Source organism: Onychostruthus taczanowskii, unplaced genomic scaffold, assembly GCF_017590055.1.
Source record: "Onychostruthus taczanowskii isolate IOZ18803 unplaced genomic scaffold, ASM1759005v1 scaffold58, whole genome shotgun sequence".
Lineage (NCBI taxonomy): Eukaryota > Metazoa > Chordata > Aves > Passeriformes > Passeridae > Onychostruthus > Onychostruthus taczanowskii.
In genome coordinates, this window is record NW_024503457.1 from 2,149,850 (window position 1) to 2,175,543 (window position 25,694).

Here is a 25,694-nt window from a genome sequence, read left to right on the forward strand (position 1 = left end):
TGTGAACCTGAGCAGTATTAGATGTAACTAAAGATTTGCTGATTAAAGAAAACGCCTCTAAGAACCAAGTATTTCTTTATTTAGCAAAGTAACATATCACTGTTGTTATTAGTAATAATTCACAACTACATCACTGCAAGAAACAGTGAATTACAATTCTATGTCTTCTTGTTATTATCATTTGTACAAAATGACTGTAAAAAAAGCTGCTAAATTACACAAAAAGGCTATTAAGTTGTAATTCTACTGCCTTTGCTCTTGAAGTTGGTATTCAGGAGTAAGCCTGTCCTTCCTTACAAGTTTATCTCTTCTTAACCCACCTTCCCACAGGGACATATATGCCTGGTCAAGACACCTGTGGTCTCTCCCCGTGGGGGCTCCCAGTGGGCTTGTGCTCACAAGTCAACATCACTGTTGCCTGCAGATGTCCCTGCCCTTGCTCTTAGTACATCCTCACTACTTTCATTCTTCATTTAATTTGATGCCCTCTTGATCTTTTTTTTTTTATTTTCCAAGTTTTTATCACCGTTGCATCACCATTTCCCTGCCTATACTCCTCCCAAATAAACAACCTACTCTTAATTTCTTTTCCTTCATTGGTCCCATTTTTTTTTTTTACACTCAAAAGTTATTTTTTCTGACACTATTACCTAGGCAATATTTTCTCTAATATGGCATTACCATTACAGTTGTGGGAATGAGACAGCCTTGCCTCCAAGGGCTGCGTTTTGATCCTGTGGGTTTCATTGGGAACATTAATGTTACACATTTCTGGACAGAATTACCATACTTTACTCTTGATTCTCCAATCTAATTCTAATTAAGCAGCACCTCACCTTATGCACAGAAAGCTTGCACACCAGTGCAATGGTGTAGCTCATTTTGTGTTTGCACATATGTCTGCTCTTAAATTATATTCTTCACACTTAGTGTTCCCATCAAAGGGTGGACACTTAGCACAGGATTTGTCTCATGTGAAGCTGGACATCTGCTCTGTAGACATGTCTCAACCAGTTACCTTATTCTACATCTCTAATGTCCTTACCCTTCTATGATGAGATTTAGCTCTGGTGTCTGAAATAGATCTGATGAGAGTCTCTGGGTGATCTAAAACAGCAGCCAGCCAGATGTTGTGCCTATATTGCATAAATCTTAAATTAGACCTTATAAACCCCATTTCTAGATTCTGCCTAAACTCTGGACTTCTTAGAGATTAATGGGATTATATATCATCCAAAACATGAGAATGACTTGGAACTGAAAGGCTTCTCAGCAGACACCTTCATACCTGAGGGCCAGTTTTTCCAGCTTGATTACACAAATCCTAGAATACCATTCTGGTGCAGGCACACTTACTTGTCTTCATTTAACTGCACACTGAGCTAGTCAGGAGGTTCATCTCCCCATCCTTACACTTTCTAGGGGTTGGATCTCTCTGTAGAAGCTAGTCACCTCCACCCACCTTTGTGGTTGAGAGAAAGCAGTAGGAGCTTTCTGGGAGAGATGCAGTCGATCAGTTTAAATGCCAGTATAAGGATGGGATGAATCATGTCCTAGATCTGCCTGTTCTTGCCACTGACCAAAAAAGCTCCTGCTCAGATCAAAACAGCCACACTGCGTTATCACCATTAGTGTTATGTTCCCAGAAATCTGTTTTCCTCAGGACATAAATAGTTGAGGACTTCAAGGTACATTGTCCACTGCTAAATTTAAAACTTTCAGGCTTTTTGCATTCTAATTATTGACTGACACATGTCCATTTGATTTCCCTTCATCTCAATTGTGGGCCCATGGGTATAATTGTTTTTAGCAAAATTCTCCTAGAATCCTTAACAGACTTATTTTTTAACATTAACAAGCTTGTAAACCATACTGTTTTAGACTGTAATCCCCAATAAAGTAAGATCAAACAACAATGCAGTGATCTTCAAAAAAACTAAAAATATTCTAGATATTTGTAATAGTGGAAGATAGTAGAAAATGCTGCATGTGACTAAAAGTTCCCAGAGTCATTCCACTAGCAGATAAAAAGCGAAGAGGTGGAAATTAGGTAATAAAGAAAGCCCAAGTATAATCAAGAAGCCTTATATTACTGCTGGTCTCAAATGCTTTCCCATTATGTTCCCTACATTTGGAGAATCTTCCAGATTTTTCTTTTCATTATCTGCAGAATCTGTGTGCATAAAAGGATACAAAATGAGAAAATAATGAAAAAAAAAAAAAAAGCTTCCTAAAATTGTGGAAGAAAACAATTGTGTCCCCATATTAGCTGCTGGTATTGTTACAGCATGCAAATTGAAATATTGGATGGTGGATAGTACACAAACAATGGACCTTGAACTTCCATTTGAAATAAGCATTAGCAGCCTCCTCCATTTTTTTCTTACAAGTGCACAAATATCTTAACATAGTTCTGATTCATTTTCTATTTTCTTCTTGACAACAGTTTACCAAATTTAGAGTCACTATGCTAATTAAAGAAATAAACTTATTGTTCTCATTATATTTTTCTCAGTAGGAGAAACTAAAAACCCACATGATCAAATTACTGTATCTGTCTGTTACTCTTAGGCTGGGATATGCTGTTGTTTACAGCACCAACAAAAACAGACTCTAAAAGTTCAATATTTATTGTTACCAATAGCAGCAGTACATAGCACAGTTCTCCTTAAAGTATACCCACTTTCTCCAGAGGAATATGGTCACACAGGCCATACATCTGCACAGCATCCAGAAAAATTAATAGAACTATTCTCAATTTCAGGAAAGGAACTGTGGGAGAAACGCCGTTAAATGAAGGATACTGAGAAAAAGATACACATTTCATCTGCAAATAGGTTAATAAGAAGTAAACTCCATGGAAATAGTGAGTTTTATTTAACTAAAAAATAGACCAACCTGAGCAAACTGCTGGAGTTTATAAAATTGTCTTGATTTAATATTTCCTCTAAACAATAGCTTAAACATAAATCAGAATTCATAACATGACACAGAACTCTGCTACATCCATTAAATAATTTCCTGAATAAAACACCTAACCCTAGGTCAGGGCATGGTTTCAGTTTGGTGGACTGCTTTGATCAGTATGAAAACCCTACCTCTTTAATTAAACATGAGAATTAAATATAAAGCTGAAACAAAAGTGTTTTAGTATATAAAAGGACTTAAGATACAGACATGAACCTTCTCATGACAAACATAAAAATTTGTTTTGGGAAATTAGTATTTCTGTGTGTTGTAAGATTGTCTGCTGTACAAATATGACCAAAGCAGGATTTAGGTAATGCTTGGTGCCTGCTCCATACCTTTTATTCATTTGACTGCCAAGGAGGTATCCCAATCCCAGAGCTGTGTTTTCAGGCACTGCGAAGGCGGAAATGGATATCTGAGAAATGTGACCAAAAAACCTCAGGTGTTGAGTAGAGGATTGCTTAGAGCCTCATGGCACCTTTGGTCCCCTCTCTGTTTTAGCTCCTTAAGTCAGCCCTAGAGGCAGGAATAGCAGCATCACTGTCTGTTTATGAAACAGCACAGCAGTTCAGAGCACCCATGCTGTTTTGGAGCCTTGTTTATATCCCTTTCACTTCCCTTTCAAGAGATGGTGGGCTCAAGCTCTGAAGGAGGCAGAAAATGAAGGCACCATTTGCTTTAGCCAAGAGGAGAGCAAGTGACAGAGAACCTGACTGTACTCTACAGCCGGGTTGCCTTGAGGTTTCATGTGAGGACGAGTGCATGTGAAATGCCCTGAATGAGGGATTCAGGTTTCTTGTAGCCACTAGACTTAGTCCTTCTCTTTTTTTCTTCTGACTGCATTAATTATTCACTGTGGGCCAAGTCAGGTTCAGAAATAGTGGTGAGAAATCCCTTCCTCCTTTCCCAGATTACTTAACTAGGCTGCTAGGTCATTTTCAGGGGTTCAAAACCCTAAGCTCCAGTGGGCTGCAGGCTGGTCTTCACAACATTCTTAATCATTAAGTTACATTTATAAAAGTCACACCACAGCATGCACAGCATCTCTGCTGTTCAGGTTTCTGAACAAGACTGACTGTGGCTGCTGCATTCTGTGCAGGCACTTGCATGGAATATAATCTGAGTTTGCCTGCCTGTTGAAGTCCATCCAAGGATTTCTTCGGAGCAGTGCATATTTTGTGATCCATATATTTGTGGCCCAGGCCAACGTGGTTGTGGTCAGGCAGTAGAGATGTAACTGAAGACATTTACTTAAGCTGGGAGTGACTTCTAAATCACAGAGGTTGACTGCTAGCAATTTTTTTGTTCCTCCAGAATAGGTAGCCATAGAAGAGGAGAAAGCAGGAGTTTGGCTCATGAATTTGAACATGATACCTACATCCTCCTTTATGTCCACCAATAAATATTTCAAAATACAGCAACCATTTGGAGCATGCATAGAAGGATGTGCTGCATTGTGACCTAGGACTTAGTCCATGTCTCTAAAGAATCCAAGCAGCTGCACTTCTGTGATATGATATCTATTGCATGTGTCAAAAAGATACATAAGATACTGCTCAGTATACTGCATCGAGCTACAGTGTTTTGAAAATGTGGGGGGAAATAAATGAAATAACATTATATTTCTTAATGCTGATCTGCAAGAACTGAACAGCCACTCATGGCAGCTTCTAAGCATATATTAAAGAAGTTTCAGCTGTAAATCCTAGATCTGATCCTGGTCTTTGCTTCAGCAGTTCCCAGCTAATCAGTCTGCTAATCAAAGCTGATTGTGCAGTTTCAGATATTCTAGCTGATATCTTTTAACTTTTGTGTTATGTGTGTTCTGATTTGCAGGGTGGAAAGAAATACACAGGACCATGTGGAGGCAGAGACTGCAGTGGAGGATGTCAGTGTTTCCCTGAAAAAGGAAGCCGTGTAAGTAACATATTTTCCTGTAAATTGTTCTTGATGGTACAAGTTCAGTGCTATATATTTTGCTATAGGTGGACTTACATTATACTGCTAAGAGTGCTAAAACCATTATTCTTTTTCAGGAAAAAGTTGCTGTTGTTTCATCTTACTTTCTCACAGGCTTGTAGAGTTGAAGAAACGCTTTGTTGTGAATGCCTTGTTATGATATGTAGCAGGCACTTGTCTCAAAGATGAGGGCCAAGGGACCTAACAGCCATGACAAGCTGATAGATGAGAATGATGAGAAGATACCATATACATGCATGGGATACAGACATTTGATGATTTTAGAGATCTTTTCCAACCTAAATGATTCCATAATTCTGTGATTCCATACGATTTCCACTAAAGCAAGAGGGAACCATGCCTGCAAAACCTGAAATCCCTGCTGAAAGGAAACTGTTTAGAATTCCTGGCATTATGTTGTGGCTGATAGTCTGTTCTTCGTTTTGGGAACTAGTGAGGAATGAGGCAGAGGAAAGGAGATGGGGTGGAGGGGATTAGCCACCTGCCACAAAGAGCACTGAGAAATAGGGCAGGGCCCCTATCCTCTATGGCTTGGAGCCCTGGCTGGCAGGCTCCTTCTGTACAGCTTGGTCTTCTGCAGCTGAGACAGTGACTCAGCCTTTTCCATCCACCCATCTCTAAGAATAGGTCAGGCAAGAGATGTGGTGGCCGGTCATGTGCTAGTTCTGCTATCACAAACCTCATAAGATTTTTCAGTTCTCTGCCTTCCCTGCACACAGCCAGCCACCAGTTCCCATTCCCATTGCATTCCTCAAGCTTGACTCCACGTCTGAGTGGAGGGAGAGGTGGTAGGAAAGTCACAGTGTAGGTGGGAGGCAAGGAACATTGCTGTTTACAGAAGAAGTCCTGATGTCTCCATGGAAGTCAGATGATCCTGGGGTCACCATGCCATGGGGACTGTAATGGTTATACTCCCATGGCCTGACCATGAGCTGCTCATGATCCGCTTTCCATTACAATAACCCAATGACAACCTGATGATCTGAGGACAAATAAGCCATCCTCTGAGACACAGCTTCCCACGGGGCTCCCTCCCGCTGTTACTGCCTTACCTTCATCATCCAGCACATGAAGTTTGGCAAGTGCCTCCTGCCACTTCCCACTTTTGACTGAAAATCAAAAACTGATGCTGTAAAATGCTTACTAGAGTTCATGAAAATATCTGTTGCAAAACTACCAGCTTTCCAACTGAAATGTTTTTCATGCTCCTTATTGACTGAATGATCTTGAATTTCAAGTTGCCAAATGAGAAGGAAAAAAGAGGCAGTTAAACAAAACTAAATGCATAGGTTGGAAAAGCTGAAAATGTGAAAATACCACAGTAGAGAGGCAGTCAGGTGCCACTGACAAGAAGCTCCCTGTGAGTTGCTTCCTATCTAGATTGGGAAAGTGAGGGCAGATTTTATGTACTTGCTTACCACTCTCAGTTTTGCCTCAGGGAAGTAAGTAAACCCACTTACTAATGAGGTTGGCCTCCCTTTAAATAGATACTCAAAAAGAGAAGAAGGATATGCTACAAAACATAAATTATATTATACTGCTTGTGGTTAATTGTGCAAGATGTGAAAAAGTATTGGAAAAAGGGATTTACAGAATTTTACACTTCAAAAATCATATTTTATGTTTCTGTATTTTACTTCTCTGAAATGATACACCTCATTCTGATTTAGCATACACTGCCTGTATTTTGTGTCTGCTCATCTCTTCAGATGTCACAACCTCTGTTAAACATCTGGTTTAAGGAACAAGATTGGCCTTTAGAGCCTAGTCAAGTTTGGCATAGCTTCTGGTCTCATGCTAATCCTCAACGGGAATATTTATTTTCACAAAACCTCTGTATAATCTGGCACGGCACACGTTCTCTGTTCGAGGTGACTCACTGCATGCACAATAGACGTCCTGCGTGTTTGCACTTGTAAGAGTGCCTGAAGCAGTCTGTCAGAGCCTGCTTCTGCAGTGACTCTACAGCCCAGGAGCCACAGAGCTGTCACTTGCCTGGAACTCAGGTAGGAGCAGCACTGCAAGAGTCTGCAGCCAGCTGTCAGCCCTGCTGTCCTCTGGAAATTCACACTGTCTTTGTGACAGGTCTAAAACCAGGCAAATTAAAAACATTTTCTTTGGATTGCTGCTACTGAATGCACATCAGGCTCTGTTGAATGACGTGAATTCACAGAAGTGGTAAACACAATTGCAATTATGAAAGGAGTGAAGGTCTGAAGAAACGCCTGCTCTTTATTTATTTGTGCTTCTGCTTCATTTGTTGTCATTGTAGTCTTAAGCTACAGCATTTAAGGAAATAGGCTTAGCTTTATTTATTGTCTTTATCCAATAACTTTTGTTTTTAAAAAAGGGTTTTTTGCAAAATATGCCTACTGGTATCTCCTGGGACTCTGTGCTAGATGCAGAGAGGCACTGTCAAGATATGTGGAGGTGCATCCTGGATGTGGTGATTTGGACCAGGTCTCCAGGTTCAGGGCATCTGGAAGCCCTGTGCTACTGTCTACCCTGCTTTTGGTTCAGGACTGGTAAGGATAGGCACAAAGACACAGAAAAGTTGAATCCTGCTTCACAGGGGCAGTTTTTAGGGGCAAAAGGCAGCCTAGCATAAATCAGTGCACCCACCTAGCCAGCCTACCTGAAAGAGGTGTGTGGTTTTAGGTTTTCCTCTACTCTGTTTTGGCTGGGCTTGACCCTGCAGCTTTTACTGGGCTCAGACACAGCTAAAATCCAGTGGGAACAGAAAAACAAGACAGCAGAAGCATCGTCTGCCCAGTGTAGTGGTGGGGGAGCTGCTGCAGCCAAGCAAAAGCAGCATCTAGCCTGCACCCTCCCACTTCTCATCTGAGCTGCTCCCAGGGCTTTGAGGACACCTGCAAATGGCACTCTCTTCTTCATTCCCAAAAGGAAAGCCAGTCAAATCCGAATGTGCAGAGAATCGGGACATTCCTGATAATTGTGTTTGCAACTCAGAGCAAATGATGTTTCTTGGAGAAGTTTCTCCAAAGAAATGTCGCTTAGGCCATACACAATCCCCTTGAAGTTCCTACCTCCAGTCCTGCTTTGTGATCAAATCTTCATAGCAGAAAGAGTAAAGTTTCTTCTGTAAGCTGATTTTGTTTTTCCCAGTCTTTAATGACACTTTAGTCTTTGTTCTTTTTCACTGCAGCCCAGTTATGTTCCAGTTGTGTTTACTGTTAGCTGGTTACAAATATCCAGTCTATCTAACCATACCTTGCATCTAGGTAGATGGCTGGAGCTGGGGCTGCAGGAGCCAGGCTTGGGGACCAGCCTCAGCCTCATCTCCCCTTGTCACAGTGGGCAAAACCTCAGTGGAGTTGCAGTGCAAATCAAAGCTCCTGAAGGAGTCTTCAAATCCACATTACAAGAAACCATAGTATAAGCCTCAGTTGAGAAGACAGAGGAAAGACAGCAGACTTTTCTTCCTGAGACAGATTCATCTTCTGTCTTCATAATTTTCTTCTATGGCAGCTTTTCCTAAATTGTTGTCCTACAACAAGAGACTCACCATTCCCTAAGGTACATTTGGAGAGCACGATATAAGGAGTACACAGATGCCTGGGTATGAGGGAAAAGAGTAAAGGGAAACACTGATATGGTATTGATATTCTGGTTTGAATGAAATGGAAAGCCTGGATTAAATGAATTCTTAAAAATCTGGGGTTTTTTCTTTTTTCCTCAAGATTTTTATTGCAGCTCCTAAAATCTTGAGATTTGTAGTTCTTTGCAAACCACGCATTGCTCAGAGAACAATATATGTGCCTTACAATTTGTTAAACATTAATGCACTTATGTAGGAAACGATAACTCCATTCAGTACAATGGCCAACTGTTTGACCCACTGAAGTTCATAATCAGCTTCACTTCATAACCAGCCTAGAAGGCTTTATAGAAAGTGGAAGTGAGTAGAAATCTTCTTGATCTTTCTGTAGAGTGAGAAATTGCACTCTTTTGTACTTCCCAAATCAAGCATCTAACAGTGCTCAAGCCATTTAGCCATTGTTTTTGCAAGGGGCTGGAATAATGGCAACTGAAATTATAAGACAGCTTTGTGTCCTCCCCTTAAAGGCCACTTCTTGAGAAAGCCCAAACATTTATTTTTAACCTAGACTGAAATGAATGTTCACTAGCAGTCCTTTACAGATAGCTGTTCTATTGCTTTCACTAATGCAGTGGCCAAGGGTAAGCTATTACCAGTACACCTATTATTACTTCTGTCTGCTTTTGGATGCTACACAGTTGGGAAATCTAGTGTGTGATATTTGTTTACAAACATTTTCCATACAAGTTTAAGTCTTAACACATGGGCTAGATTTAGATGTGTTTCTTCATAATTAAAAACAAGCAACAGAATAGAACATACAAATATTCTAAAGTCAACTCCATTATTAAATTATAGGGAAAAGTTTAAATCCAATAAAATAATTTTATTAACTGTTAGTGTAATACTTGTATATCATAATTAACTGGCTTCCAGGCTGGTATAATGGCAGTAGCTCCTTGTAAGTCTGTTGGTGTAAACTGATACATCTGATGAAAACTGGTAGTTAACTTTTTTTTTTTTCCCTCCACAAAACAATAACATTAGAAGCATCTTCTTAGTTATTCATCTAGCTCACTATTCTGTTCCCAAAAGTGAACTACCATAAGAGATGCTATTTACAGGGAGCACAGAGTTCTGGCAATTTTCTGCAGTCGATTCACTTGTACCCAAGATAATCCAATTTAAATGTTCCTTGTATCTGTGTTTCATCCTGAATTTGTCTATGTTTCTTCCTGAATTTGTGTAATCCTTTTTTGAAGCCACTGTAACTGTGTGTCTTTGCAACCTCCAGTGGCACTATTCAAATGATATAAATTATATAAATCACTGCCTAACCTGTTCTAAGCAAAGCTCCCTCTGGTTTCCTCACATACTCCCTATTTCCAGTACTGGGAGATTTGAAGTAGGTCTGTGTTTAGGTTACTCACTGTTTCCCTAATTTTGTAAATCTCAGTTATATTCCCTCTCAGCTTCGTCTTCTCCAAAAGGGTGAGTCACAGCCTTTTTAGGTTCTCTTTCGAAGGTGACACTCAAGCCCTTAGTCCCTTTACTCTCTCTTCTGTGACAAATCAGAACAGCACCCATCCAGTTTGGTGGGGTCTTTCTGGATCTCTCAGCATGAGAAATCACCGGATCTCCCTATTCCTTAGCACCAGCATCACATTTAACAACCTAAGAGAGATTAGTATCATGTGTAGACTCAGATGTTTCAGTCCCTTCTGTAGATCACCATAGGAATCTTTGCAAAAACCACTTACAGCATGTCTCTGAGAGGACCCACTGGTGTTATGTCTTCATTTCGAAATGTGACCATCAGGTACAATTCTTTTCTCCCTGTCTTTTAACAGCCTTCAGTCCATAAGAGCACCTCTCTTACACCACCAAGATAATTTATTTTAAAAGCTTCAGTGAAGCATTTTATAAGAACAGTTTTGAAAATCCAAATACATTGTAGTCACTAAGGCTTGCTTTATGGCGCTTATCCTTGAGCTAGTAATTGGGTTCCTTAAGGTGGACTACTGCCTTGCTAAGCAGGAAAGTCAAATAAACTGGCCCACAGTTCTCAAAGTTTCCTCTTGAGCCCCTTTTCCACATGGAAGCTTGGTTGGCACCAGCCCACTGGTGCAGTGGCAGTTTGTAATGTTGGGTTGCACACTTTGACCGGCAGTTCTGCAGTTTCACACTTGAGTTCTTTCAGAAGTCATGGGTGAATGTTCCCACTCGTGTTCACTTAGTAACACCTGCCTTACCTGTTTTATTTTACTTCCTTCATACTTACCTGAAATTATTCTGTCTCAAGGAATAGAGACTTTCAGTAGTAAAGACCTCTGCAGAGAAGTCACCAAGTTTTCTCTGCTGTGGCCTTACTATCCCTGAGTGCCCCTTATGAGCCCTTGGCATCATGTGGTACAGCTATTTCCCTTGATGGCTTCTTGTTTTCCTTTAAACAACTTTTTACTATCAGCTTGATTATCTTCTGCAAAATTTTCTCATTCATTTTTAGCCATCCTAGTTGCCAATTATTCTTGATCTGGTTTTTATGGGCTTTCCTGTTCATTTCAGCAATTTTTTAAATGCCAACCCTTTTGCCTACCTTGGTTTTTAGCCTCCTTGGTTTTTTTGGGTTTTTTTTTATGAGCTGTGCAGGGTTTTTATTGAACCATTTTACTTTCTTTTTGATATGTGACACATAGTTTACTGGGATTTTTAATACAGTGTTTTTGAAAAGCCTCCAGGTTGCTTTAGGCTTCTTGCCTTTTTGACTGCTTTTTCAGGCTTTTACTATTTTTGTGATTTTTATGTATTTCCCCTTCTTGAAACTGGATATCTGTGTGATGTATTTGTTTGGCTTACTTCATCCCAATACACTACAATATTAAATTCACTTCTGTTTTGAAGCTCTTGCAGAGCAGTTCTCCCTATAGTACCTCTTGAAGCAGGTCCTGTGCAGCACTTGAGAGTAAACCCAGAGCAGCATTCTTTCTTATGGGTCTCAGTGTTTATTGTGCTAAGAAAAAATCAGTTAGTGGGTCCAAAACTTTTATTTCCTTATCACATCTGGATGAGGCATTGTGCCTGACAGTATGTGGGTAGTTGGAATTGGCCAGTATTGCTACCTGACCTAGTTGTTCAGCTTCTCTAATTTCACTGAGTATTTAATTATTGGCATCTTTAACAGAGGAATCCTAAATACAAACAAAGTCCTACCCTTCTGTTATTTCTACCCACAAGGACTCCTAATGGTCCCCTCCTCCCTGAGTATTTTTTTCTGTAACACTTTGTTGTAGCCTTCAAATGTCGTGCTGTTTCCTTGTCTGTATCTTATTTTCTGTTCCTGTAAATTAGATGGACTAGTCTATGTATGCTACTGATTATCCTCCTTCCACCAGCGTGAGATGCCTTTTATATCAGGGTTGTCCTTTATTGCCAGGTAGCATAATTCCATAATCTTATTCCTTAGATTTCTAGCATTGCTGTAGAAGCATTAACAACTTTTGACCATCCTCTGTTGCACGCACCAGTCAAGTGGAATTGTAAATAGTGTTATTTACCTTACCTATTCCACGAAGTTGGCCAGGACCCCAGTCTCCCACACAGCTGCCTTGAGTTAACCCCCTTGGACACCCCTGTTCTACCTTCCCTCATGAGGGGTATAATACAGAATTGTGACCATTGGTCACCAGTGCCTTCTACCAGAACAAATTCCTGTCTGGCCATCTCATGGGCTCTGCTCCCTTTGCACTCAGCAGGCCTTTCAGTCCTCTCACCTGTTCCAAAACCAGCTCTCTGTGTCAACTCATCAAACCTCGTGCTGCCATCACCTGCTTTGTCCTCTCCTGGAAGGTTCACTCTGTCCCAGGTGCATCCTCACACCCAGCAGACAGTCAGCTAGAGGTTAGAGTTTATCAGGGATTTGATCCTTTCTTCCAGGCTGATCATCCACCTTCCCTCTGACTGACAACCATATAACCATACAACACATAAGCAACCAACATATCAAACAATACTTGTTAGATCAGCATCAAGGTTTTGTGGGATTTTTTTGATGGTCAGCAAGACAGAAATAGATTGGGAAATGTCCTATTTGCTCTCCAGTGTTTGCCATATACAAAGCTTTGGGAGTGAACTTGATCCCGTATCTGCTGAAGTCAGATTCTGCAGCAGAATAGGACAGAAGTACCAAAAATTGGTGCTTCAAAATTTCACATTGCTTCATAGACAAGGTTAAGTCTCTGGAAAATTCCCAGAGGAAAAGCTGCCCTCTGAGGGAAGGTATTTGGAGGAAGTGTTTTTAATGGTAGCAGATTCAAAAATAAAGTGCCTATGATATTAATGTGCACTATACATGGGATGGGATGACACTCATCCTTATTTCAATGCTGTAATCAAGTCTGGTGTGGTACTTCAAGATTTAATTTTCTTTTTTTCTCTAGTCGAGGTAATAGAGGAGAGCAGCTCCATTGGCAAAAGACAGGAAAAGTGTTACTGTAAGATCTGTTTAACAGTGTGAAGCTAAATTCTGCCTTCAGATACATGCATACAGTTTTCTTTTGCACATGTGTGTGAGAGTGGTTTCAAATGAATGCTTTTTTTAAATTTATACTTTTAAAACTCAGCCTTTCAAGGTCTTGCTAGCATACACAAATGCCTGAAGTCTTGACGTTGTTCCATAGGCACCTAAATCTTGGATATAAGACTTAATTACATTAATTGTCAGCAGCAAATAGGCTCACAATCTTTAAAGTTTACTAGCAAAAGCAGGCAGTGTACAGGTTTGCTTGACAAAACTTGAACTTTGTCAGTCTGAAACTTGATATCTTTATGACCTAATGTTTTATTTAATGAACATTGCTTTACCTGGGCTACACTGAAAATTAATCAACCATGTAGTGGGATAGTTATGTTGTTTGCTAATTGCTGTCCTTTAGTAAATTTGTCTTGACATTTTTTTGAGTGAAATATGCATGTTTCCTTTTTTTTTTTTTCCCTAAGCTCTGTTTATACATGTTTAATCAACATCAGAGATCTTTTTGAACTGGTGGATGGAGATTAGATAACTTTCCCATGAGCAAGAAGCTCGACTTCCCATATATACATTCTACACAAAATCTAAGATTTTGGGAAGCAGTGAAAGGTCTTCCTCAGAATCTCTTTCAAATTAAAAAATGCAAGATATATTAAAAAGCAAAGCAGGGTGTTTTGTTTCAGTACATGCAGGAGTGCAATTAAATGTTCACACAGAAATCACATTTTCATTTGTAAATGTTCAGAACATTGTAAAGAATATTTAAAAAATAAAATAAACTCAAACTGAGACTGTCTTTCAAATCAAACAAAATATGCGTATTGACCAAAAATTATTTTTTCAGTCCTTGTTACCCTTTTGTTCTTTTGCAGAACATTTCTATTTCAGCCAGATATAAAATATTGTTTGATTCCATAAGTAATGTATAGAAATGGTATTTATTTGTAATCCAAAGGAATAGAAGATTTTTTAAGCCCTTGATAACAATTTGCACTCCCTGCCTTTTGCTCCAGCCCTGAAAGCAAAATTCCTTTAAAGGCTTTTCAAGTCAACTGTACAGAACTGTACGGAAGAAAAGAAGAATGATACTTTAATTAAAGGTAGTCCAAAGGACACATTCAGCTTTTTATTTGCATTTTCAGTTTAATAATTTTAAATTTTCCTGGATTGACATACATTATCTCCAGCAAAATAAGTGCAAGGTATGTAGCATTCATGCAGATACTGCACCTTCCTCCTAAAGCCCAAGGTTAGACCTGTGCAGGTACTTCTATGACCTCGTATCAGAAACGTTTGCAATCTCAGCTGGTGTGATGAGAAAACAATTCAACAGCGTTGGACAAAGCTCAAGAATTCCTGTCATCAATCAGAATGAATGCCAAGGTTGCAGTTTAAACAAACTTATGACTGAAGTCAATCTGTTAGATTAACTATTTGCATTGTAGATTCAGCTCTTCCATTTGAAATGACACCATCTGATGCCTTTTGCATTACCTATGTGATCTGTAGATTTATGGGCTTCTTACACTCATTGAAAAAACAAATCTTATGGCAGTTTGCTAATAAATTGAGAAGGTATTTCACTGATATTTCAGGAATTTATTTTGAGGGCAGCATTTTTAAGAGTGTATTTGAACATCTGTGTTTCACAAGTTTAAATGAGAGATGGAGAGAAAATGCAAGAGAAATCACAGTAAGGAATCAAGAACCATTTTATTTCAGAAAATAAAAGAAGACTTAAAATTTAATTCTAGAAAAGTTAACTCTAGTGAAGAACTAATAGAAAGGAGACTTGCTGGAGATGAATAGTGCAAAGTTAACTTTGGTGATAATAGCCAATGCTGAGATAAGGATCCTTTGGATGCAATTCACAACCATTTAAAAATATTGCCATGCCTTTTTTATTGAATGGCTTTTTTTTTTTTTTATCCTTCCTGTCTTCCTATGAAATCCTGCAAGTCTATTTTACCTTATTTAGAAAATAAGTACCTGAAGTTAGGGAATGTCACGAGTGTCACCTTTCCACTTATTGGGGTCAATAGTGTCGGCATAGCACAGCACATCCTCCTGTACATATGTATGTATGAGTGTACGGATATGTGTGAGTATGTGTGTATGTATGGATGTATGGATGTGTGTATGGATGTGTGGGTGGGTGGGGGTGTGGGTGTGTGTGTGTGTGTGTGTATGTGTTTATGTCAGCTCTGATGGGTAGAAATTTCCCACCATGGGGTGTTCATAGTGCCAAGGGTTTGATCCTGCATGGGCCATTTCCTCAAGAGTTGGACTGGATGATCCTAATGGGTCCTTTCCAACTGAGAATATTCTGTGATTCTGTATCATTGATCTTTTTTTCATTTGGTTTTCACATTTGAATTTGTCTTCATTAAGGAAATGAAATGCACTGTCATTATTGTTTTCAGAAAAATGTGTTGTCCTTTTGGGTAGACTGTCAGGCTTTGACTTCTAGCACTCAGTTCAACTACTGCACAAAAGTATTATTTGTGCTTTCAGCCAAGTTTTGCGATTTCTGCTTACTGTGAGAAGAAGTTTAAAGATAGAGCAGAGGGTGGATGATGGTTTTACTCTGTGACTGGGTAGCTCACACAGGCATCCAAGGGGGATAATCCAGGTCATCCTTTAGCACTTAAATTATACTCCAGAGATTGTAAATGTTTCTCATGACATATGTCTGAGGCTTTACAAATTTCTCAAATGGTGCTTGTTTCTATTTTCTGTATTTTTGTCACATGGGAGCAAGTAACATTGACCCATTTTCCTTTTGTCTGCTTTGCTAAGTACCAAACTATTAGTGGAATCCTTTGAGTCTGACCTGGAGAGACCAGGAATGTGGGAATGGGCAGGCTGTCATCTCAAACAGTATCTGCCGAGGCAGACTGAGCCTGTTCTCAGCATTTTCTTACTGACAATTAAGAAAATAAATGTTCTTTATTAACCTCAGTTAGTACAAAAGGTTTCCAAATCATCTTCAGTGTCTTTGCACAATGAACCAGACCGCTGAAGTGTACCTGTTTCCATTACATGTATCTGGAAAAGGATGACAAATGTTAAAATATATTATATTGACCATTAGATATGAACTTTGGGACCATGCAGAAGAAAGATCTTGAAGGATAGAAATCTGTGTTTTAGACACAGGGAACAGCTCTAGCCAATGAATAAAGCTGCAAGCCCAAACAAATAAAGCATCTGTGCAGCATTTTTTCTCACACAGGCTAAAACTATTTTTCTATGAAAAGACTGTATTAGTCTGTAAAATTCCTTTCTGTCTACTGCTAGATGCCCAGCAAAGAAAAGCACTTTGGGGTTTTTATGGTTTTGGTTTGTTGGGTTTTTTTTCAGTATGGGTCATGGTCATTCAATTAAATTCTGTGTTTACCTATTGCTTATCTTATTACTTAGCAAAACTAATTTTTGTAAATACAGTATCACTGGTTAAAGATATGTTATTAGCCCTTATAAACTTGTTTAAACCAGGCTTATTTGTCCCCAAGATTGTTGGCAAAGTCTAGCAGAGGTGTAAGAGCAAAAAAGAGAGTTGTACTTCCTATCCTGCCCAGTACAAATTGTTTAATTCCATTCAGAGTATGGCAACTTGTATAGTCTTTCTGTCCAGACAAATAAAGACTTGGATATGTCTGTATTATTTAGTCTGATCCAAATACCCCTTTTTCTCTATAAATCACCTTTTGGCTGTTTTTCAGTTTCCTAGACCCCCTTGCTTTGGTGAACTGTTATCTACTCTCAAGCATGCAACATCTTTTCCTCTTCCATTTCACCACCGTTTATCTGTTAAAGGCTTCCTACAAGGTACTTCCTGTCTTGATAGCCTGGAAGAGGAATGAGGGAAGCTGGTTCTGAGATGAGGTCTCCCTCCTGTAATGCAGGATGCCATGGTCTTTGCAGCTGTCTGGGCTTGTCTGTGTTAGGATATGAGCTCCTTGGGCAGGAGCTGTTTGCATGTGGCTCTTTGTATGGTGCCAAAAGCATTGCTAGCCCTTCCAGGTTTGTGGCAGAGGTAGCACCATGCAGAGGGGCACAGCAACAGCTTCTTTCCAGTGGACAGGGACTCCAGCAGCAAAGGGCTCAAAGGATCCACGTGACACTGTGGGTGTTGGACCCATATATATTCCTTATTCCAGTATTTAATCAGAGTATGTACTGGCATGCAGATTTATGGATAAAACGTTTTTCCACAGGAAACTCTTCAGTTCACATATGACTGTGCTGCTACTGCAGAGTATCCCTTAGCACTGTGAGACTAACCCCCTTTCCATGACAGTCCTGCAGACAGGACAAGCTAGGTTGCATGAGCCCAATCTTTACCTGCAACTCCTCCTCAGAGGGCAAGGCTGCAGAACAGAGGAGGGGTGGGCTCCCTGAGTGAGGAGGATGTTGTTGCTGTCCCCTGCAGCTCCTCATCCTTAGCCCCTGCCACTGGAGCAGAGGCAGAGGTGGATGGGCAGGCTGAGGAGAGATCCATTTGTTTTTCTTTTTGTTACAAGACCTCACAAACCAAACTGTGGAGTCTGTGTTCTGCTGCCTCATACCTGGTGCTGCCAGCAAGGTCTCGACTGCCCTGCACAGCTGCAGGCACATAAAACTGCTCAGGATTGCCTGAGCCACAGCTCCCCTGCAGCTCCTCCCTCTCCTCTCCTCAGCTGGCTTCCCTCCTTCAGACGGTTGCAGAGTTGGTTTTGCTAAATGACATAAGGTTATAATAAATCAAGTGAGAAGATTTGTGTTGTGCTTCCTACTGTATAGGAGAGGTCTATATGGTTTAATTGCTTCCTCTGTATGTCAGATATATGTGTATAAAATCTCTGAAGTCATGTGTAACTGCCAAGATCTTATGGTGTGGTTTGAAACATCCTTGCAGTGAACTCTCAAATCCTGCAGATGTGCTATGAAATATAAATGTAAAAATGGAAGTCAGATTATCCAGTTAAACAACAGCACTAAAATTAGAGAAGTTGATGGAGCAATCCAGAATTCATCACAGTGGAGGAAGGGGGAAAAAACAGAAAACTTTCTTGAGGCAGAATAGAGTTTTATCATTAAAGGAGATGGGAGAAAAATATTAGACCCACCCTCACACCCACACACACCCCCCCCCCCCCCCCCCCCCCACACACACACACACACACACACCCACACACACACACACATTCACCCTGTCCATCTCCCCCCACCCCCCCACCCCTGAAAACAGCAGAGCAGCCTGAGGAGAGAAACCATGTCAAAGACAGCTGCTTAGTGAACTTTAAAGCCATCTGAAAAGTGTAATCACAAAACATAGCTGCTGATACAGCTTTGGCCACCATAGAAAATTCTGCTAGGCCATGTAGACTTGTAGACCCAAGATCCTGGATGGGTCTGTGCACAGAGCCACGGTCAATGTCTCAGCAGGGAGCTGCTCACCCCTGCATCTTTAGAGCTATTTTCTCAGGGCCTGTCAGGCATGTAAAGGCATATTTTCAATCTGGCACAATGGCTCAAGCATCTCTAGAGTAGGGAATGGTAGGAATGGTATGTGCTGGAGTGATATTAAATGTGCAGGACAATTCCATGGGATCAAGCATGTCTGGGGCCTGATCTGCAGTGGTAACCTTAGTCAAGTGAACTAGAGAACAGGTTTGCTTCTCCTGCCAACATCCTTCTGTGTCACACTTCTAAAGATGCCTGAGCTGTTCCAGATACATGGGAAGTAGAGAACGGGTCTGTTGGGGCTAGTCTGGATCCATGACTGCCACCAAGACCAAGGAAGATCAGGTTGCTTCACGAAGAAGCACCCATGGGAAGAAACAGAGTGTACTTGGGCTACCCCTGCAAGTGACCCTGACACTGCTCCAAGGTGCCAGCACCCAGCAGGACACTTCGGCCCATGCCCCATTGTGGTATATGGTGTGCAGAACAAGAAACATGCAGAGGGGTGCTCCCCCTCAGGGGATGGAGACCCTCCTGCACCCTGCATGTCCCTCCTCACTGTGTCCAGTCCTCTCTGGAGGGCGCATGACTCTGTTACTACAGGAGTGCTACACTCTCTGGTAAGGTACATCTATAGCTATCAAAGATGGCTATACATTGCTGACACAGTCAGTAATAGTTGTATCAAGTCATAGTTTCTGCTATACAGTGCTAATTGTACCAGTCATGTGTACATTAAATCAGCAAAAATCCTCTCTATAATTTCAGCATCTCCTGCCTGAGCATGGCAGTTTGGCCCCTCATGTTTACCAAAACTAAATACACACTAAATACCATTCTCAGTAAGCATACTTTTTATATAAAAGCCCAAACACTCTGGTGGCTGTCATATTGACAGCCGAGGCTGTGGCTTGGTGCATTTACACAGCTGCAGTTTGGGCTGTTGTTTACCCTTTCCCTCACAGACACTGTGTTCTGCTTTTTCCCTGTAAGGATTTTCCTTCTCTACCTATTCTTAGTCCTAGACAGAGAACTATCCTAACTTATCTATGTTGTGTAACTTTATGGACTTCAAAGATATTTTGTATGGTGTAAATCAGAGCACCAACTGGCTAAATAAACCCTTCTTCCAATGAGGCATAATGGTAAAGCTAAATGTGTTCCTGCCTCTGTGTACTAAATCAACAGGAGTCCTTTTTTGTGGGATAAACATACTTCTCTGTCATGTATTTACAGTCACTGGAACACTCTTGCAGCCAGTTGTGAAGCCTTTGCTTCAAGAAGAGATCTTTTATACTGGGTTTTTGGGGTTTTTTTTACATTCCCAATTCTCCAAATTCTGTTGAAGATCTCAGGAAGTGTCTGCAGTTAGAGGCTGCAGAGCTGTTACCTGTACCCAGTGGAATATTATTTCATTTCCAGTTCAGTTCAGAGCATTCCCATAAAGAAATTCAATGCCTAGTATCAGTCCATAATTGTTCATCTATTCCTGCCATTTGTTTATTCAAACATATCCCACGGTTTTCAGAAAAAAGATAGTTCAGCTCATGTTGTCTCAAGTATTATAATCTATTCTTGTCATGATGTGAGATACAGGTCAAACTTTAACTTATCCCTTAACTAGCTATTTAGTTCAAGAAAAAACTTCCTCAAAATTCCCTCTTTACAAAATCTAGAAATTGCTAGGGTCTTTTAACCTCTGTCAGTTAACCTGTGTCTTTGAGGAAGTACATGATCCCTTTTATGCACCTGTTACAAATTAATCCCTTTAGCTGCAGGTCTCTGTAAGTTGTGGGGTGTATCCCACCCCAGCCTTAGGCTTGTCAAGTAGACTGCAGCCATTGCCACCAGACACAATTTGGTTGAAGTCCTGCAAAAAAGGACTATTCTAGTTTGATCACATATTCTAGCTGCTGGTCTGATTAGCTTTCAGAACTGAAATTTGTCAAGAAGTAAGCTTTGGCTTTTTAAGAGCTAACTAAGCATCTAAGAATTCATGAGAGGCTCAAGTGTGTTTTGTAAGAAAGCAGAAGCATCACAGGCAAATTACATTGTGTTTGACTGGGGAAGACCCAGGTGTTTTAAATCCAAACTGCAGCAGTAACGAAGATGTTCCAGAGGGTCCAGGAGGGAAAGCTTAAGCTTCCAGCTTAGTCTTCTGTGAGAACCTTTCAGTTTCTTGTAATGGAAATAGGAAATAGCCATCTTTGCTTAAATTTGACTGTCAGGGGAGAATTGAGATAAAATTGTCTGGAGATACTAATCTACTACTCTCCAAAGCAAAATATTATTGAGATTTCCTTCCTAGAAGTGCCTCCTTCCCTGGGCACAAAGCTTTTGGTGTAATCACAGAACAAGCAGAAGTTTCCTTGAGTTGGTTAGGGTGGGCTGGAAGGAGGAGAGGATGGTAGTAAAAAAGAATAATAGTAGGAGTGTACATAGCAATATGTAAACCAAACAAAAGGCAAGTCTTTCAAACAAAACACTAATATTTAGATACAAAAGTGTCATGAGGTAAGCAGAGACAAAGCAAAGGAAACCTCAGCAAGAAACTGCTCTTAAGAACTAGTGACTGAAGAAAAAAAGCATTTCATGCCTGAAACAAGTATTTCTTTTCCTGGGAGAGGAAATATTGCACAACCCATAAACACTCCAGTATGCAGGAGCATCAGCCAGCTGATGACTGATGAATTTAATTTACTTCCTATCTGACTTCTGAATATTCAGGCAGTTGAAATTGCTAAGAATAAATTCTGATGGGGGCTATGAAACAATCCCCTGCTTTGTTTATCACCCTGAAACTTGGGCCAGTTTAGTCTATGTCCAGAGCATGTGCCTTTGTGTGGTGCCATGGTGCTTGTAATGCTCTCTTGGCTTTTACCAGCTTTTAGCCTGACACTTGTGCTCCTCCAGATTCTCTTACAGCCAGAGTCAGATGTGTCCCTGAAGTGATGTCATCTCCTCTGTTGCTGTCAGTGTGAGATGTATTTTTACTGCTTTGTGGCTGGTGAATATGGAGCTCGAGTAGCATGAACTGCACATTTGTTTTCTGTTATGTACAACTGAGTGTGTTCCTGTAACCACTTTAGTGTTACTTTTATCCCTATATTACAAGAATATTTTCTGTGTTCTGTCCCTCTCCCTTTGGTTGGGGTATTACATGTCTCGGTGTCTCAGCTAGGTGAGATACTAGGAATAGCCCCCTTGTACTTTTTCTTCGAAGATTTTAACCCAAATCTATAGGATGTGAAAGCAGTATCTCTTGATATTCAAAATGGTTGAGATATGAGTTACCTGAGTTTTTGATAAGGCTCTGTTAATGGAGAACTCTAAACAAAACTCCTTCCTTGGGGGAAATTTAAACAAATATAGAAATCAGAAATCTGAACAGATTTGTGAAAGCTTCTCAAAGGCAATTTACACCATCTTACTCCTATGATTTGACTCAGTATCTTTCAACTGAAGTTGCAGCCACCACCTATTCTTCACCTGCTCTCTGCATTTTCCTCAGAAGAGGCAGCAGTCAGCAGCACCCTCGTACTGCTGACTTGCTCGTGGATAGAAGCAGAAATTCACTTACAAAATCCTGACCTGCTCATCCAGTCATTAATCCTGTGTAATTCATCTCTTGTGTAATCCACAATCAGGTATAAAGACATGTTTGAAATTACAACTATTTGAACTGGTTTTCCCTTATGCATTATTCTGTACTGAACTATATCTACATCCATCTGACCCTAAAGTCCCTCTTCTACCCATTGAACGTCTTTGTTCATTTATTTTCAAAAACACAGCCCCTTCTTGTGCTGGTACATCATCCTGGGCCACCAGGGCCCATCTTTCCTCTCTGACACTCATTCCAAATGATTTTTTAGTGATGTAACGAAACCTTGCTTCTGGTTTCTTAGACACCTCCAGCTGGCAGCCTCCACCAACCTCTCCATCCAGCCTGGTGTGTCTCTGTGTGTGCTCCATGCTACCTGAATGCTTGTTGAGGAGGGCCAGGGAACTAAGTGTCCGTATCTGTCCCAGGTTGGTTTGGAAGGAGAGATGCAGAAATGATTCCCCAGAAGATCCTCAGCTTTGGGGAGTGGGCTCTGTGAGGCTGATGCTGCTCCATGCAAATGGTTGTCAAAGGAACACCACAGACACACACACACATGATGCTCTGTGTTCCCAGAGCCTGGTCCTGAAAAGGAGCTGTGAGGGTTTGGGCACACTCTGAAGGAAATGTGGGACTTTCCCACATTTCAGCTGCTGGGAATGAAAAGCTTTGCTGAGTGCATGAAACTTTACAAAGGTTTGTATCTTGTTCAAGTGTCAGACAAAGGTCAAAAGCTGCTTCCCTGACACAAAATCCTTTTCCTTAGTGGAAACAGAATCCTTCAAAGAAAGAGGTCCCCAGGAGATGCACCCAGAGATTAAGGCAGACCTGTACCATGACCCAGCACTGACAGAGTGCCTCAGCTCTTCAGGTTACCATGTGTGCCCTTATGTCAGAAAATTCAACAGGAGCATTTCTCATCTAAAACTGTAACTGATAACATGCAGCAGCTTGATGATTGCCCTGGGAAGCCATGGTATAGGGAAGAGGCACATCAAGTAGATTAACAGGTAATAACAATTTGTGTTTCCGAGTTCAAGATTTTCACATCTTTAATTCCATGCACTGCACCTTCTTATTCAGATACTACCATTCCAATATATCCTTTCTACTTTAGATTTGAAGTTCAAAGAGAAGAAATAGTGGGATCCATGTTCTGGATTGTACATTGCAGTTTTGTATATTTGTTTCTGTGGAAAGAAGGGATGTGAATCATATGTATTAGGAACAAATGAGCAATCCAAACAGGTGCTGCAGTTAGATACTGTATGTGAAGGACAAAAAACCCAAACAAACAAAACTCACATCTCTTCAGTGTTTTTTTTTTTTTCCTTTTACATTTTAGCCAGATGTCATGCAAGAATTTTGGTATTGGTTTTGTGAACACTCTTGAAGTTTTACAGAAAGCTGACAACTGGAAAGACTATAAATGTATGTGCATTTCCCAAATGAACCATGTTTGCCAACCAGTGCATAGGAACAAAGAGAGTTAAGTCAAAGCAGAGAACTTCCTCTGAGCATTTTGATTATGAGAAGATTTGTGGGGCTTTACTTTAATAACTATAAAATACTTCAAACTGGTTTCTTAATGTCAACATTATTTCTTTTCAGAGCAAAGTTCAGAAAATCTTGAATGATTGTATATGATTTTTTTTTTACATGTCTTGGCTCTTTCAAATACACATATGTATACTTTCTTTTTCAGAAGTGATAGATTGCCAAGTTATCTGACCTCTCAAGAGAGGAAGTTGGGAGGACAGTTTAGTAATATTTTCTTTCATTCCCAATGTGGAATAAGATCAAAAAATATGTATTTTAAATTCTGTTAATAGCCTTATCTTTTCTAAACCATAAGGTACTGGCAAAATAACAGTGCAAGTAAACATGGCTCTTGATGCACCACATTAAAAAATGGCTTTTGTTTATGAAAAGTTTTTTTGTTGTAGAAACTTGTGGGAATAATGTTGTATTAATGGTAGGATGTTGACCTTTTCCAGCTATGGAAGATAGTCTCAGAACAGGATCCAGGAAAAACAAACATGGAAACTACTTAACTCCTTAGTTGTGTGCCTGAAACTTTGTGAGGAAGCATTATTTAACTTAGACTATTGTACTTACAGATTGTGTCATTACATTAAAGTGCCACACACACAACCATTTTCAGTAAGTACAACGGTCTTGAGAGCTTAACGGAGAAAGTCGCTTCAGTGAGGAAGAATATTGCTATAATTTCACATAATATATGGAAAAATATGCAGTTGTCTGCTATTATCTACATTTATTTATTGTCTCCGAGGTCAAAAATAGGGCAGATTTTCTCCAGATTTTAGGGTACACAGTGCAGTGTGACTGAACAAGAACTTATACTGAGAAAAAGTGTGAAAAGAAAGATGTTCCATGTTACTGAGGACTTAAGCTCATGCTCCTCGTATAGGCTAAAACCGACTGCTCTGATTTCTTACATGAAAAGCCCCAAAATTCAGGTGCATTTGGTATAACTTTTGCATGTGACCTTTCCTATACAGTCCACCTTCACCTCTGCTGAATCCACTCCTGAACTGAGAAGTAGCCACAAAACTTAAGGTTTCTGACATCCACTCAGGCTCTTGAAATGAGACCTGGCATGTGTACAGGTGGCTGTTTCCCTGCGGTCTGGAAAAAAACTGATGGAGGCCTGGGGTGGGGAAAGAAGTGAAATACTCTCTGATCTGTCATTGCACTGTGTCTTCCTCTTTTTTGAGCCAGTGGTAGTCCGATGTCCTGTAGGTAGTTTCTCTGCCATTCCCCTTCCTTTGCCCACACATGTTTCTTCTGAAGCCTCTCTGATGACAATAGACAGTATTCAGATGCCCTTACAAGAAAATTGCTAGCTTCAAGAAGAAAATGGAACTACCCCAGTTTGTATCAGCTGGACATCTCACCCATGGTTTCCACTAGATTTCATCTAGATCTCATTTGCCATTCCTATAAATTAGATTGTATTTGTCATAATGAGGAACAAGCAAAACAAAATAACAACAAAAAATAACAAACAAAAATATCCCAACAACCAAAGTTTATTAGCATCAAGCAATTTTAATATTTTCAATGAAGTGTGTAAATCAAGAATACACAGGGTGGAAAGTAGTCATTAGCACAGTGTACCAGTTCACCTTTAGAGTGCTCTATGCTCAACAAACAGAATCAGAAATGTTGATTTCAAAACAAGTTTGAGTTTTTTTCCCTAAAGAGATTAGATTTCTGTATTGTCTTCAGACCACATATAAGTACTACCTTTTATTACTAGAAGTGCACTTTTTACACTCTGAAGCTCTCAGGCCTGTTCAGACACGAGGTACATACACTGTATATCCAGACACTTCAATACATACATGGTTTGTCAGGAGAAAACCTCAGTACCAACTTTGCAAGATACAGGAGCATGTGAGGAGCTACTACCAAAAAAAAAACCTCAAAAAAACAAAGCAAGAAGTGTTTCCCTCCTATGTACAATATATCAGCCTGTCACTGCTCCTGGGGTGAATTGGCTGCCAGCTCAGGAGGCAGCAGCTGATCCCACAGCTCACAGTTCACCAAGGGCAGTGAAGCAGCACTGAGCTTGGCCA

The 25,694-nt window shown here is 40.3% G+C and overlaps 1 protein-coding gene across 3 annotated transcripts in view; it reads left to right on the forward strand.

The window, feature by feature from the left end:
- The window catches only part of COL4A2 (collagen type IV alpha 2 chain), a 141,992-nt gene that overhangs the window by 36,016 nt on the left and 80,282 nt on the right, over nucleotides 1–25,694 (forward strand). For all 3 annotated transcript variants that reach the window (XM_041418017.1, XM_041418015.1, XM_041418016.1), the window contains exon 4: nucleotides 4,807–4,887. In XM_041418017.1, the coding sequence (XP_041273951.1) occupies nucleotides 4,807–4,887 (81 nt within the window). The remainder of the gene's footprint in view (nucleotides 1–4,806; nucleotides 4,888–25,694) is intronic.